Below are 12,390 nucleotides of genomic sequence, written 5' to 3' on the forward strand. Positions count from 1 at the left end.
CTAGTCACATATCAGTCATAATATGTAACTCCTCGATGTGGGACTCAGAAATATGTGCTTTGGTTCACCGACTTTCGAGAGTCTTTTATCTTTTTCTTTTTGGTTTTTTAATTAGAAAAAAAAATTACTGTATATATATTGTCTCTGTTCACTTTTACTTATCCACTTTTGATTTTGTATGTCCCTTAAGGATTAATAAATTAAGTATGTATTTTACCATGATACTCATATTAGTTGGTGTATTATATTTGGAAAATGATTTAGAAATGAGTAATTAATGTTAAGGGTAAACAAAAAAAAAATTATCTTTCTATTGATATGCTAAAGTAGACAAGTAAAAGTGAATTTATTTTTAAAATAATAGACAAGTAAAAGGGAACAGACAAGTAGTTATTTAAAAAAATTGACCAACCAAAACATGGGAAATAAATATTTTCCTCCGTGCCAAACATACCCTTGTGTGCTTGAAAGGGCTGCTTTACATGTCTAGGCATTCGATTGTACAATATTAATGTTTGCCATGCAAATTGAAATGATATCAACAAAATGCTTTTCTTGTATTTCCACTATGATGTCCGAATTTGTACTTGCATCTGATTACAAACTTGAGGAATAATGCATATCAGCCAGGAAAAAGATACAAATGACACTTAATTACATATGATGAATAGCTTTCTCTCTGTTCAAATGGGAGGCTAAGCTAATAACAATCAATCAATCAATCAACCCAAAGTAGGGGGAAAAAATGGAATACATGATATGACATACATGTTGATACATCTTGGAAGCAGTGTCCTCATCAAGGCTTTTTTGACAAGAGTGGCTCTAGTTGAGGGTTGGTATCCTTGGAAAGAAGAGATTCGCGGACACCAGATTCGAGTTCAGGTTGAAAAAAATCGTCTTTCCTCTGGTTGACGAGCCTCTGGAACAAGCTTGGTTTGTTTTCTGCCAAAAAGTCTTGTGCCTTTGGAAATTCAGTTAACCTCTGAACATGCTGAAGACAAATTTGAACAGCGTCATGAACTCGGACAAAGTACCACTCCTTGCCAATCAGATCAATCACACCAGCTTTAGCCAGGGTTAGCAGCACTTCACGGTTGGGGTTGGAAATGGCTAGCTGCAATGCAACAACAGATGTTATTGTGAGCTGGAACGTAAGTTAATATTACTCTAGGATATAGAATTTGGGATGCACAATTGTACAGTCTTAGCAAAAGAGAGACATTCTCAACCTGAATGTCTCGTGATTTATATTCCTGATGGAGCTCTTTCAGAGCTTGAACAGCACTGGAGTCTATATACGTAACAGCTGGAATAAACACGTGAGTTGTGATTAGTATGAAGAAACAAATGGTAGACGTAGTATGCTCAATTCTTAAAGCAGTATACTTTTCTTCAGTTTTCACATCAAATACTGGAAATTAAACTGTAAGAGACAGAAGAAGCTTTAGTGCTACTAAAGCATAGAAAAGGAAATAGGCATGGTAAATTCAGCATAATTTTGTCGTTCAGATACTGCCTAACTAGAAAATGTGCAAACTTATGGAGACTTACGGGCCATTTCAAGGATCACAAAATGAATTCTTGAAACTTCTGGTCCCCGACCTGTAGATTCTTCCTTTTCAATTTCATAATCCCGTAACCTGTTAAAGAAATAAAAGAGGTCAAAGTGAAATGTGGGATATGATTTGCTGAAAATAGTAGGGCTTAACAGTTTAGTAATAATGCTTCAGAAATGCCGAATTTAAGGGAAAAACTTGCTGTCCTTTTGGAAAAATAAAGTAAAAAGACGTGTTCTCACCTGTCTTTTATGTAACTTGTGTTGGCAAAGTATATAGGCGCATCAATTCGAACAATCACAATCCCGTTGTATGTATATGCTTCGGGGTATTGTTGAGTATTTCTGTAAATAGTAGTTCCAGGAAGACGCCCCAAGACAGCTGAAAGCAATTCATTTCATCAAAATTACATTAATTACAAGGCATTGACCGGAAGAAACCAAAAAAAAAGAACTTAGCGTCTGCGGTTTAAACATCAAATACTTAATTATCTTGGAAACTAAGGAGTAAACAACTACGGCAAAAGAAATGCTTGTAAGGACTGAAGTGTCACCAAGAAAATGAAATATATGAAAGAGGCGTGATAAAAACAAACAGATAAAAGATCAGCTTGGACCGAGTATTTAGAGGACATGGGGAGGCACCAAAGAATAACACTGGTAATACGAAGTCAATGATTCAATTACAGGATAGTGATATGAAAAGCTTAAGAATTGTGCTGGCAACAAACTATTATTAATTTAATTTAATTTTTTTTATCAATAATTCAATTTCAGGATAGGGGCAATTGCAGTAACTCACCAATATGTGGATTCGCTGATTCATGAATAACAAAAGCAAGTGACACGCCAACCTGTGAACAAATGAGACCAAAAATAATCAGCAAGCTGAGGTTATCCTTGAGATCATAAATATATTTTTCGAATACAAAAGTTATCAGCCAGTATATTGGCCCTCTATTAACATCTTCATTACATATCATCGGGTCCTTTTTCTGGTTATAGAATCATAGCAACAGGCTTTTTTGTCACTTCCATTTTGTGAAATTTCAAAACAAACAAGGCATTGGACTTCAAGCAAATAATGCAAAACATTTCAATGATCAATGAATTTAACTTCAAGCATTTCCTGCTAAATAATTGTACTAAAGAGCACCGTAAAATTATGTAACTAGCATGCAGGCAAAGTTCGTAGCAACAAACAGTTGGCTGAACAGGACAGATAGTTCTCAATTTCTAGTGTATGAAAAAACTTTAGTAATGCACAACATCCAGAAAAAAAAAAAAAAAAAAAAAAAAGGGCAGCCAGTGCACTAATCTCCCGTTATGCGCGGGGTCCGGAGAAGGGCCACACCATAAGGGTCTATTGTACGTAGCCTTACCCTGCATATCTGCAAGAGGCTGTTTCCACAGCTCGAATAGGTCACATGGCAGCAACTTTACCAGTTACGCCAAGGCTCCCCTTCTATGCACAACATCTAGAATGAAATTTAAAATATATTTAGGTCTGATCATAGATAAAAACTAACCCCAACAAGGACACCAATCTCTATGCCTAGAAGCAAGGTTGTCATGCAAGTAATAGTCCATAACAGAAAATCTTTCTTGTCGACACGCCACAAAAATTTAGCCTCATTGTAATCCACCTGAAAGGAGAAAAAATGGGAACATGAATACGATATTTGCTGCAGTGAAAGTTCGTTTATATGTACAAATGCATAATGTGGTCTTAATTGATCATAAAACAGTCAGCACCTAAACCAGAATTTCATCCATGATGCTTCAAGGTGGTGCATATTATACAGGAATGTGGTGTGCTTAGTTAAAATAATTAAGAAATAAGCAAAGAAGTTTGTAGGCAAATAGGCAAATCATAACTAAGAGCTGGTTCAAGATATTATAGATGCAAATCCTCAAATGATCCTTCACAGCTGAAAGAGTATTTCTTTCTCTCCAGCTTCCATGTTTTACTCTATGACTCGATAGTCGATATTACCTGATCATAAAGCAATAATTCCCGGGGAAGATATCAACAGAGTGTCAGGACAATAAAACAATGAACTGGAAAATGCTCCTATAACTTACTATTGCCTTAGTGAAAAAAAAGGTAAAGATGCCAGATGTTCTTCCCTTGCTGGTCAGTGATTTGACACCAACCCTTTTAAGCACATAATATGAAAATCCAAGCAAGCCAACTAGACAAATCAGGGAACTATGCCATGATAAACCCAAATGAAGCGTGATATAGTAGTTGCTGATGTATTTTGTTAAGATTTGTTGATGTTGTTAACTTCAACTAAAAACTATATCCGTCATATGGAGAAGTTCATAAAAAGAATGGTAACCTTCACAATATAAAATGAAACATATCAATTCCAGGTAGACGATGGCATACATACCAGTCCAATTACAGCAGATATCACAATCGCAGCCAAAGCACACTGCCACAGCAATACAAATAAACAAAAACAGTGAGCAATGGAAGACTTTAAAATATCATAACTAAGACATAAATTGTCAAATGCAGTGAGCAATGGAAGACTTTAAAATATCATAACTAAGACAGTAAATTGTCAAATGTTGAACACAGATTGCAAGCATGCAATAATAAAAGACCTAGGAGCATGCAATAGTGAAAAGATCTACAGTATCCAACTTCCTAGATCATTAATACAGAAATGCACTTGAAAAATATGAGTATTATAAACAGATCAAAAGATGACTATTCTCTTCTTTTTTTGCCTGGACATGATAAACTCCACCCTCAAAACCCCACCCCCCACACAGGAGCCCGAAAGTGGCCCTGTCCCCATTTTGCTCCATTGGGACTCAAAACCCCCAATAGGTTATCCTCCCTCGTCATAACAATGATTATATCCCATAGCATACATTACAAATTGGGCCAAGATAGAGACTAAAAGACTGAAAACACAGCTCTAAATGTGTGATAGTTGAAAGCAATCAAGTTACCGACAGTCATGTGATAACTTTACACCTTCAAACTAATTCCTTTACCTGAGGTATGTATTCAAATACAGGAGTCATGAATAATAGAGCACATGCCATTATAATCCCCATAACAAGCCCTGATAAGCCAGTTTTTGCTCCACTTTCATGATTTACTGCTGATCTAGAAAAAGACCCTGACAGCACACATTAGGTAAAGAGGAACTTTGTCAGAAACCAGCTGGGAGAAATTTTGAAAAGATACAAATATGAAATTGATCAAGCCACACATAATATTCCAAACTCACCTGTCGTAGGGTAAATTGAAAAGAATGAGCCACAAATGTTGGCCACACCAAGACCAAATAACTGTTACAATAACAGAACCACAAAAGTTTAGTACGAAATGTTCTGATTAAGAGCATGAGCCTTATTGTGGTTGATATACAGCAACAGATAGAAGGAGGAGAAGAACGAAATATGAGTAACCGGATAATGTTTATTTTAATTTGAGTGGAAATAGGTCAAGAACTAGCTCGTAATCAGAAGCTTTAGAAAAACATTTGGCTAAATAATGGAATTAAGGGAGAAAAGAAAAAGGTAATATATCCTAAATATGAATATCTAAATGGTAAACTATCCAAATTACAAATATATGGTTCAGAACATATCACTTCACTTAACTCTTATACATTAAACAATAAATCTTGTTCAATCTCACAAAAGACCATAGATATGAATAGCAGTTCTTGCGAGATCATCAAAAGTCACACACCTCTTGATTTGAATCCAACTCATATCCATTCTTTGCTGCCAGTGCCTTAGCTATCCCCACTGATTCCTATAGTGTTGGAAACTGGTATCACCTATCACAAACGGATAGTCTAGCCAAAAGAAGAAATAGAAAAGGACAAAGTTACAGTGAGTGATTAAATTCTTACTTACCAGGATAGCCACACCAGTAATAAGAACTGTAGTAGGTATCAAAGACTTTACATGGCCGAATTGCTTTGGTACAGAAAACTTCGGTAGCCCCTGAGGTATATCTCCCACCTAAACCATCGTATAAACATCTTTACTATCGTGATAACAAGTCTGTTGACTCCATTATGTAGAGTAATAAATCAGTAGAATGTTTTGAACAAGAACTACAGTGCAACAATCTTTTCTGTGATGTAGGTTCAGTATTTCCACCAAAATCCTATGAACACAGAGCAAGCACCGATCCTAATATTCAGTCATATCTACGGCTCTAACGAAGATAATACCGTATTAAGACAACGTGTTAGCTGACTAGAGCATTCACAATAGTGCATGTGAAGTCGAGAACATTGTTATTAAAGTGAAACTGACAAAAGTATGTAAACAGGCATATTGACATGTGTAGATCTAAGGTAATGCTCCAATGGAATAAGCCAAAGTGGTTAACATCGCCATTTTGATCTTGCTGACCCTGTAGGTAATTAGAACTAACTTTATCTTCCCAGTCCCATGCAAGGAAAAAAGTGACAAATATAACTGAAGTTCAACATTACGGTGTTCTTGGACTAGGTCACCATGTAATGTTTTTTAGGCTAATCTTAAATTCAATCCCTGAAGTTCAGCTTGAGCTTAATTTATGTCGTTCTTACCAACGAAATTGAAGGTGGATGATAGATTTTCACAAAAGTTGTACCCAGAACAACAGCTGTGAGGGGACCAGCTGCACGCAGAAACCTCAAGTACTTCCTTGTTTTTCCCTAAAGAGAAAAAATTCAAAGCACATAAAACCTTCATATTACCGACAAAAAAGTATATAATAATACACATGAAAATGCTGGTAAGCTTCTACCAAGTGCTTCATGGTCAGAAGAATAGCTAGCGTCAGCGAGCCCATAACAAAAGGAGGCCACGAGAACTACAAAAGAAAGTAGAATTAGCCTTTGAAACAACAAAAATATCTTCTAGCAATTAAACAAAGAATTAACTGAATGACTTACAACAACGCACCGAAATTTTCTTGCCTTTTCAAAATCTACTATGGAAAGGCAATAAGGAAATTTTGTTTACTTGGAACTGCCTGTTTTAAAGCAGCAGCTTCCAAGTCTCCAATAAGAAGATTCAAAATCCTCTTTGACGACATTCAGCACTTACCCCTGACTAACTTATATTACCTTCATGTACCAGTTCTTTCAATGAATGTCCTTTATCTCTACATGATTGAGAAATATGGCTCTTCAAGACAGTATTGTAGAATATTCCCCATTTATATAATATGATAACCTTTGACTAAAACCAAAAATCCACCCCAACATTAAGGTTTTGCAAAACAATCATAAAAGCTAAGTAGACAGGTACATCTGATATTGCAGAGAAAATTAGTCTCATGCAAGTTCAAGCCGTCAGTGAATAGTATGTCCAACACCCAAAAGAAAGAAATCAAATTTCCAGTCTGCAAACTTCGCCCTAAATTACTTACATTTAAGTTTCTCTTAGCACACATAAAGAGGGAGTAACCTGCAAATGTTAATTCTGGAAAGTACCTTATCTGCTCCAGAAATTATACTTTTGATTAGAGGTAGTATTTTGCTACTCCGTTCTATTTCATAGCCCAAGAAATACTTTGCTTGGGACAAGGCAATGACAAAAGCAGAGGCAGTTGTAAAACCAGAAATGACAGAGTGGCTGATGAACCGTATGAGCCATCCAAGCCTAGAGAGGAATTGAAACTGGGAATGAGACTTTTAACAAATTCAGTCAGAAACAAAACCAAGATGCAGAATCTTCACCCGGTTCGAAAGAGAACCAATCAAGGAATAATACGAAGCTCATCAGAGCCCAAGGAAACATTAAAAGGCACATTATTAGCAATCATTATCAACTCTTTAAATGCTAAGCAACAAGTTTCCAAGTCTTCCACGGACGGTAATATTTGCATCATACACCTCTTAGGAAGTAGTAGGTCGAGCTCAGTCTTAAGCATGGTCTATCTTATAATCCCCTTTGTTATGAATGGTTTCAATCAGTTGAGCTGGGGCATGGTGAATAAATTCTCCTAAAAGCTATCATTTTTTGTGTGTATATAAGAGATGATAGACATGGAACCTCACCGTGACCACAAGAGAGTATGACAATCTAGATAATTCAAAGTTTATCATAAGAAAGAACCAAAGCTTAAAGAAAAAATACCGTAATAGCCCCATTGTGCATTCCAAGATGCCAACCATAAGTGCTAACAGTATAGCGAGCTCCGTGTATAACTCGTCTGATGGTTCAACTATGCTGCTCAAGACATTTGAGACTAGAAGGGACGTCAATGCAACTGGACCAATTGCAAGCTGACGAGATGACCCAAATATGGTGTAGACAAATATAGGGATGAAACCAGAATCTGTTTAGCAAAGTTCAGATTTAGAAAAGCTAATTAAGAATCAAATGACACAGCTAGGAATCAAAGGTTCATAAACAACTAGACATTCAAAAGAACTCTGGAAAGGTCATGGCAATTAGTTAATCCACATAGATTTTTCTTTCAGATATGGATGCTAAATTAAGAAGCAAAGAAAACAGTCCTTCATACAGGAGAAAATTTTTGCCTTCTTATTTCAGAACAAGGAAAATAATCTTAGCACCTAATCCAGAGCTCCATATTTGAATAGAGATTTATTTCAATTTCAGCATCAGTATTCAAAGGTCCCTTTACTAAATTAGAGAAACATATAGAGAATAGTATCTGCTTCACTCTATTAAAATGAAGAAAAAGAAACCTAAATAAGTAATTTAAGCTCCAATAGTGTACTTACAAAGTCCATATATGGGTTGAAGCCCGGCCAGCTTTGCGTAGGACATCGACTGTTCACATAACGTAATCAGTTAAAACTGAAAATGCATATAATTCATTCATTCATATTGAAAGACCAAAAGTGCCTCCAAAAAAGACACACTTGACAAGCAGTCTAGCATAAGATGATTGCTCATATAATGCTAAAGACTAACAGTGAGGACATTTTATCCAATCATCAAATTGATATGAGTAATTAATCTAAAAGGTTCTAGTATCAACAAGCTCATTCTCAACAAAAAAACAACTATAGAGGATAAGTGGGGCCCGGCAGGGGCTTCAGTCTCTACTCTCTAGTTCTATCACATCATCAATTATGCTGTTAAAATCATAAAAGTTAAAACAGGAACCAGACCTCCATTCAATCATAAATTGTGACGTTCGTTTACAAAATTATTGAGAAAAAGAACATATAAGAAAAGTGGAGACAGAAAGGTATGAACTGACTACTGATTGAAAGACAACCTATTACTCCTATTACAAAGACTAGGGATACATTTACTGTTTCATCCACTTAGCTCAGCAATGGATAAGGTAACAGAGATGACCATTCTGTACAATTCAATTCATAATTTGACAAATAACCGTGGTGTCCAAGCCAGCTTGTGCGCACGTCGACTAATTCCACGAGATACATGCCACCTCCCACCAGCAACATGTACCAGGAAACGTCATCAAGACTAAAATGTCCATTGAATCTTGTGGTTATAAACTTGCAATGAATTTTTTTTTATGATAAGAGAACCCGTAACCGCTACCCTTTGGGTGCGCACAGGGTAAACCCCGATCTTGTACTAAATTTAGAAAGAAGCACTCTTTTTGGGATATACCAAAAAAGAAAAGTAAGACACTTAAATTGGGATGACATAAGCATATTTTAATTTTTTTAATTTTTGGTATGAGGTAACTCTGTTCACCAAGACTAAATTCTAATATTTCTTTTTATTTTGATAACCGTGGTGTTTGCCGTTCGAGACAGCTTGCGCAACAGGTACCTGCTAACTCTGTCCAACAAAGACTAAATTCTACTATAATTCAATTGATAATTTGACAAACTAATGAAAAAAAAAAAATTACTCCCTCTGGATCAAAAAAAGAGTTCGTCTAGCCATTTGCACGCCCCTAAACTACTCACTCCAAAAAAAAAAAAGTAAATTGACTAAACTACCTCTAATTAAATAGGCATTGAGATTTGATCACATAACACTTAATAGGGGCAAATCTGAAAACATATGCTAATTGTTTGTTGATTTAATAAGTGGACACTTTTTTTAACCGAAGAAAACAAAAGGTTAAAGCCGGCATTTTTTTTTTTACAGGGAGGGAGTATAATATACCTGAGGAACAAGCATGATGCCAACTGTAATACCAGCCATAAGATCAGGTTGCAAGTACTCATTCACTTTATACGTTCTCATCCAACGATAACAAGGAAAAAACAACTCAATCCAATCCTTCCACGTCATCCTTTTAATCCTCGCCTTCCATTTCGCTACAGCGGACGGCGACGATGGCGATGATGACGTGGCGGAAGGATGTTCTAACGGAATGATTTTCACTGACCGGCTATTACCGGTAGAGATTGAAATTGGAGATGAAGATGAAGAAGAAGCGAAATCTGGTGATTTAGTTGTCATAGTTGTAAGGTTTTGGCAACTCGGAGATGCGTAAGTTTTGTCCATATTGTGCAAAGTGGCTAATTATGAAAGCATTTGAAAGATCGGAGCACGGTGTCAAAGAAAAGAAATAGTGATTGATGGAAAATGTATCAAAACTTGTATAAAGTCAATAAAAAGGTGTGTAACAAATTCAAAGTATAGGTTACGTGACGTAAATATTTTTAAAAATAGACAGAGACATCAATTTTTTCTCTTTTCTCCATTAGCAACAACAAAAAAGACACCTGATAACTCTATCCACAGAGATTAAATTTTCTTTTATTAGTTCAGATCGACTTGCGCGCAACTCAACTAGCAGGTAACTCTGTCCATCGAAACTAAATTCAATGGATAATTTGATGATAAGGTATATATGTACCTGAGGAACGAGCATGATGCCAACTGTAATACCAGCCATAAGATCAGGTTGCAAGTACTCATTCACTTTATACGTTCTCATCCAACGATAGCAAGGAAAAAACAACTCAATCCAATCCTTCCACGTCATCCTTTTCATCCTCGCCATCCATTTCGCCACAACCGACGGCGACGATGAAGAAGACGATGATGATGACGTGGCGGAAGGATGTTCTAACGGAATGATTTTCACAGAGCGGCTATTACCGGTTGAGATTGAAGTTGGAGATGACGAAGAAGAAGCAGCGAAATTTGGTGAGTTTGTTGTTATTGCTGTAAGGTTTTGGTAACTCGGAGATGCGTAAGTTTTGTCCATATTGTGCAAAAGTGGCTAATTATGAAAGCATTTGAAAAATCGGAGCACGGCGGCTTACGGCGGAGCACGGAGGTGGGGACAACCGGGGTAGCAATGGTGATTGGCGGAAAACTATAACTGAATTTGGCGCATGAGAACTGTGGAGAGGCAGACTTTTTAAAGATATTCTAAATCTGATTTAAGGAATGAGATTCCCTGTTTTAGTCTTATTTTTTCCTGTTTTGTTTTTGTTTTATTATTATTTTATCTTTCTTCCTTTCTTGTTTTTACTTTACTTTACTTTACTACTATTAAGAAGCATGGGTTTGCACTTTCATAAAAAAAAAAGGTGTGGGCCCAACTAAACATTAGCTAACATTTAAAAAAAAAAAGTGTGATCCCATATTAAACACCAACCAACCAATATAAAAAAAAATAAAAAAATAAAAAAAGTGAAACTCACCGTCTTCAAATTCACGGGAAAAAAAAAGTGGATCTCATATTAACAAAATCAAGCAATATAAAAAAAAAGTAAATTCCATATTAAAAAAATAAACAATGTCAAAAAAAATGTGCAGACTTTGTATTCGTAGTAAACATTAATATAATAAAGTTTTAAATACGGAGCACAAACTACAATGTTATATTAATCGTGTTTTGAACATAGTATCTCATATTGACAAAATCAAGCAATATAAAAAAAAAAGTGAATCTCATATTAAAAAAACAAACAATGTCAAAAAAAAAGTGGAGACTTTGTATTCGTAGCAAACACTAATATAATAAAATTTTAGATACGGAACACAAATTACAATGTTATATTAATCGTGTTTTGGACATAATATATATATATATATATAGATATATATATATTATATGCATAAAAATAGTGCAAACTAATAATGTCCAAAAGGGTGAGCCCATACTAAACAATACCAAGCACTATAAAAAAAAAAGTGTGGTCCCCGTATTAAACACCAACCAACCAATATTAAAAAAAAAAAGTAAAAAAAGTGGAACCCACCATCGCCAAACTCACTGGGAAAAAAAAAAGTGAACCCCATATTAACAAAATCATTATATAGAAGAGTGAGTTTTGGACAATGGATCGTCGTCCGTTAAGCATTAAAAAAAAGTGTGTTTCCCATATTAAATACCAACAAACTAATATTAAAAAAAAAATAGAAAAAGTGAAACCCACCATCTCCAAACTCACGAGGAAAAAAAATTGACCTCATATTAATAAAATCAAGCAATATAAAAAAAAGTGAATCCCATATTAAAAAAAACAAACAATGTCAAAAAAAAAAAAAAAAGTGAAGACTTTGTATTCGTAGCAAACACTAATATAATAAAATTTTAGATATGGAGCACAAACTACAATATTATATTAATCGTGTTTTGAACATAGTATCCCACATTGACAAAATCAAGCAATATAAAAAAAAAGTGAATCCCATATTAAAAAAACAAACAATGTCAAAAAAAAAAAAAAAGTGAAGACTTTGTATTCGTAGCAAACACTAATATAATAAAGTTTTAGATACGGAGCACAAACTACAATGTTATATTAATCGTGTTTTGAACATAATATATATATATATATATATATATATATATTATGCATAAAAATAGCGCAAACTAATAATGTCCAAAAGGGTGGGCCCCATACTAAACAACACTAAGCAATATAGAA

At 35.1% G+C, this 12,390-nt stretch overlaps 1 protein-coding gene across 2 annotated transcripts; it reads right to left on the reverse strand.

Moving 5' to 3' along the window:
- Positions 1–533: 533 nt before the first annotated feature.
- LOC132640166 (probable sulfate transporter 4.2) lies at positions 534–10,907 on the reverse strand. 2 transcript variants are annotated; one of them, XM_060356636.1, is made up of 17 exons: positions 10,362–10,907; positions 8,287–8,335; positions 7,673–7,874; positions 7,027–7,195; positions 6,336–6,401; positions 6,136–6,243; positions 5,450–5,557; positions 5,280–5,345; positions 4,813–4,873; positions 4,574–4,701; positions 3,958–3,999; positions 3,088–3,204; positions 2,361–2,412; positions 1,802–1,940; positions 1,555–1,643; positions 1,233–1,309; positions 534–1,117 (listed from the first exon to the last, which is right to left on the reverse strand). In XM_060356636.1, the coding sequence occupies exons 1-17, from the start codon at positions 10,713–10,715 to the stop codon at positions 800–802; spliced, it is 2,145 nt and encodes a 714-aa protein (XP_060212619.1). In that variant the 5' UTR covers positions 10,716–10,907; the 3' UTR covers positions 534–799. The 2 variants fall into 2 exon arrangements, with proteins under 2 accessions (XP_060212619.1, XP_060212620.1); XM_060356637.1 differs by lacking the exon at positions 10,362–10,907 and adding an exon at positions 9,662–10,225.
- Positions 10,908–12,390: the final 1,483 nt, after the last annotated feature.

Source organism: Lycium barbarum, chromosome 5 (genome assembly GCF_019175385.1).
Source record: "Lycium barbarum isolate Lr01 chromosome 5, ASM1917538v2, whole genome shotgun sequence".
Classification (NCBI taxonomy): domain Eukaryota; kingdom Viridiplantae; phylum Streptophyta; class Magnoliopsida; order Solanales; family Solanaceae; genus Lycium; species Lycium barbarum.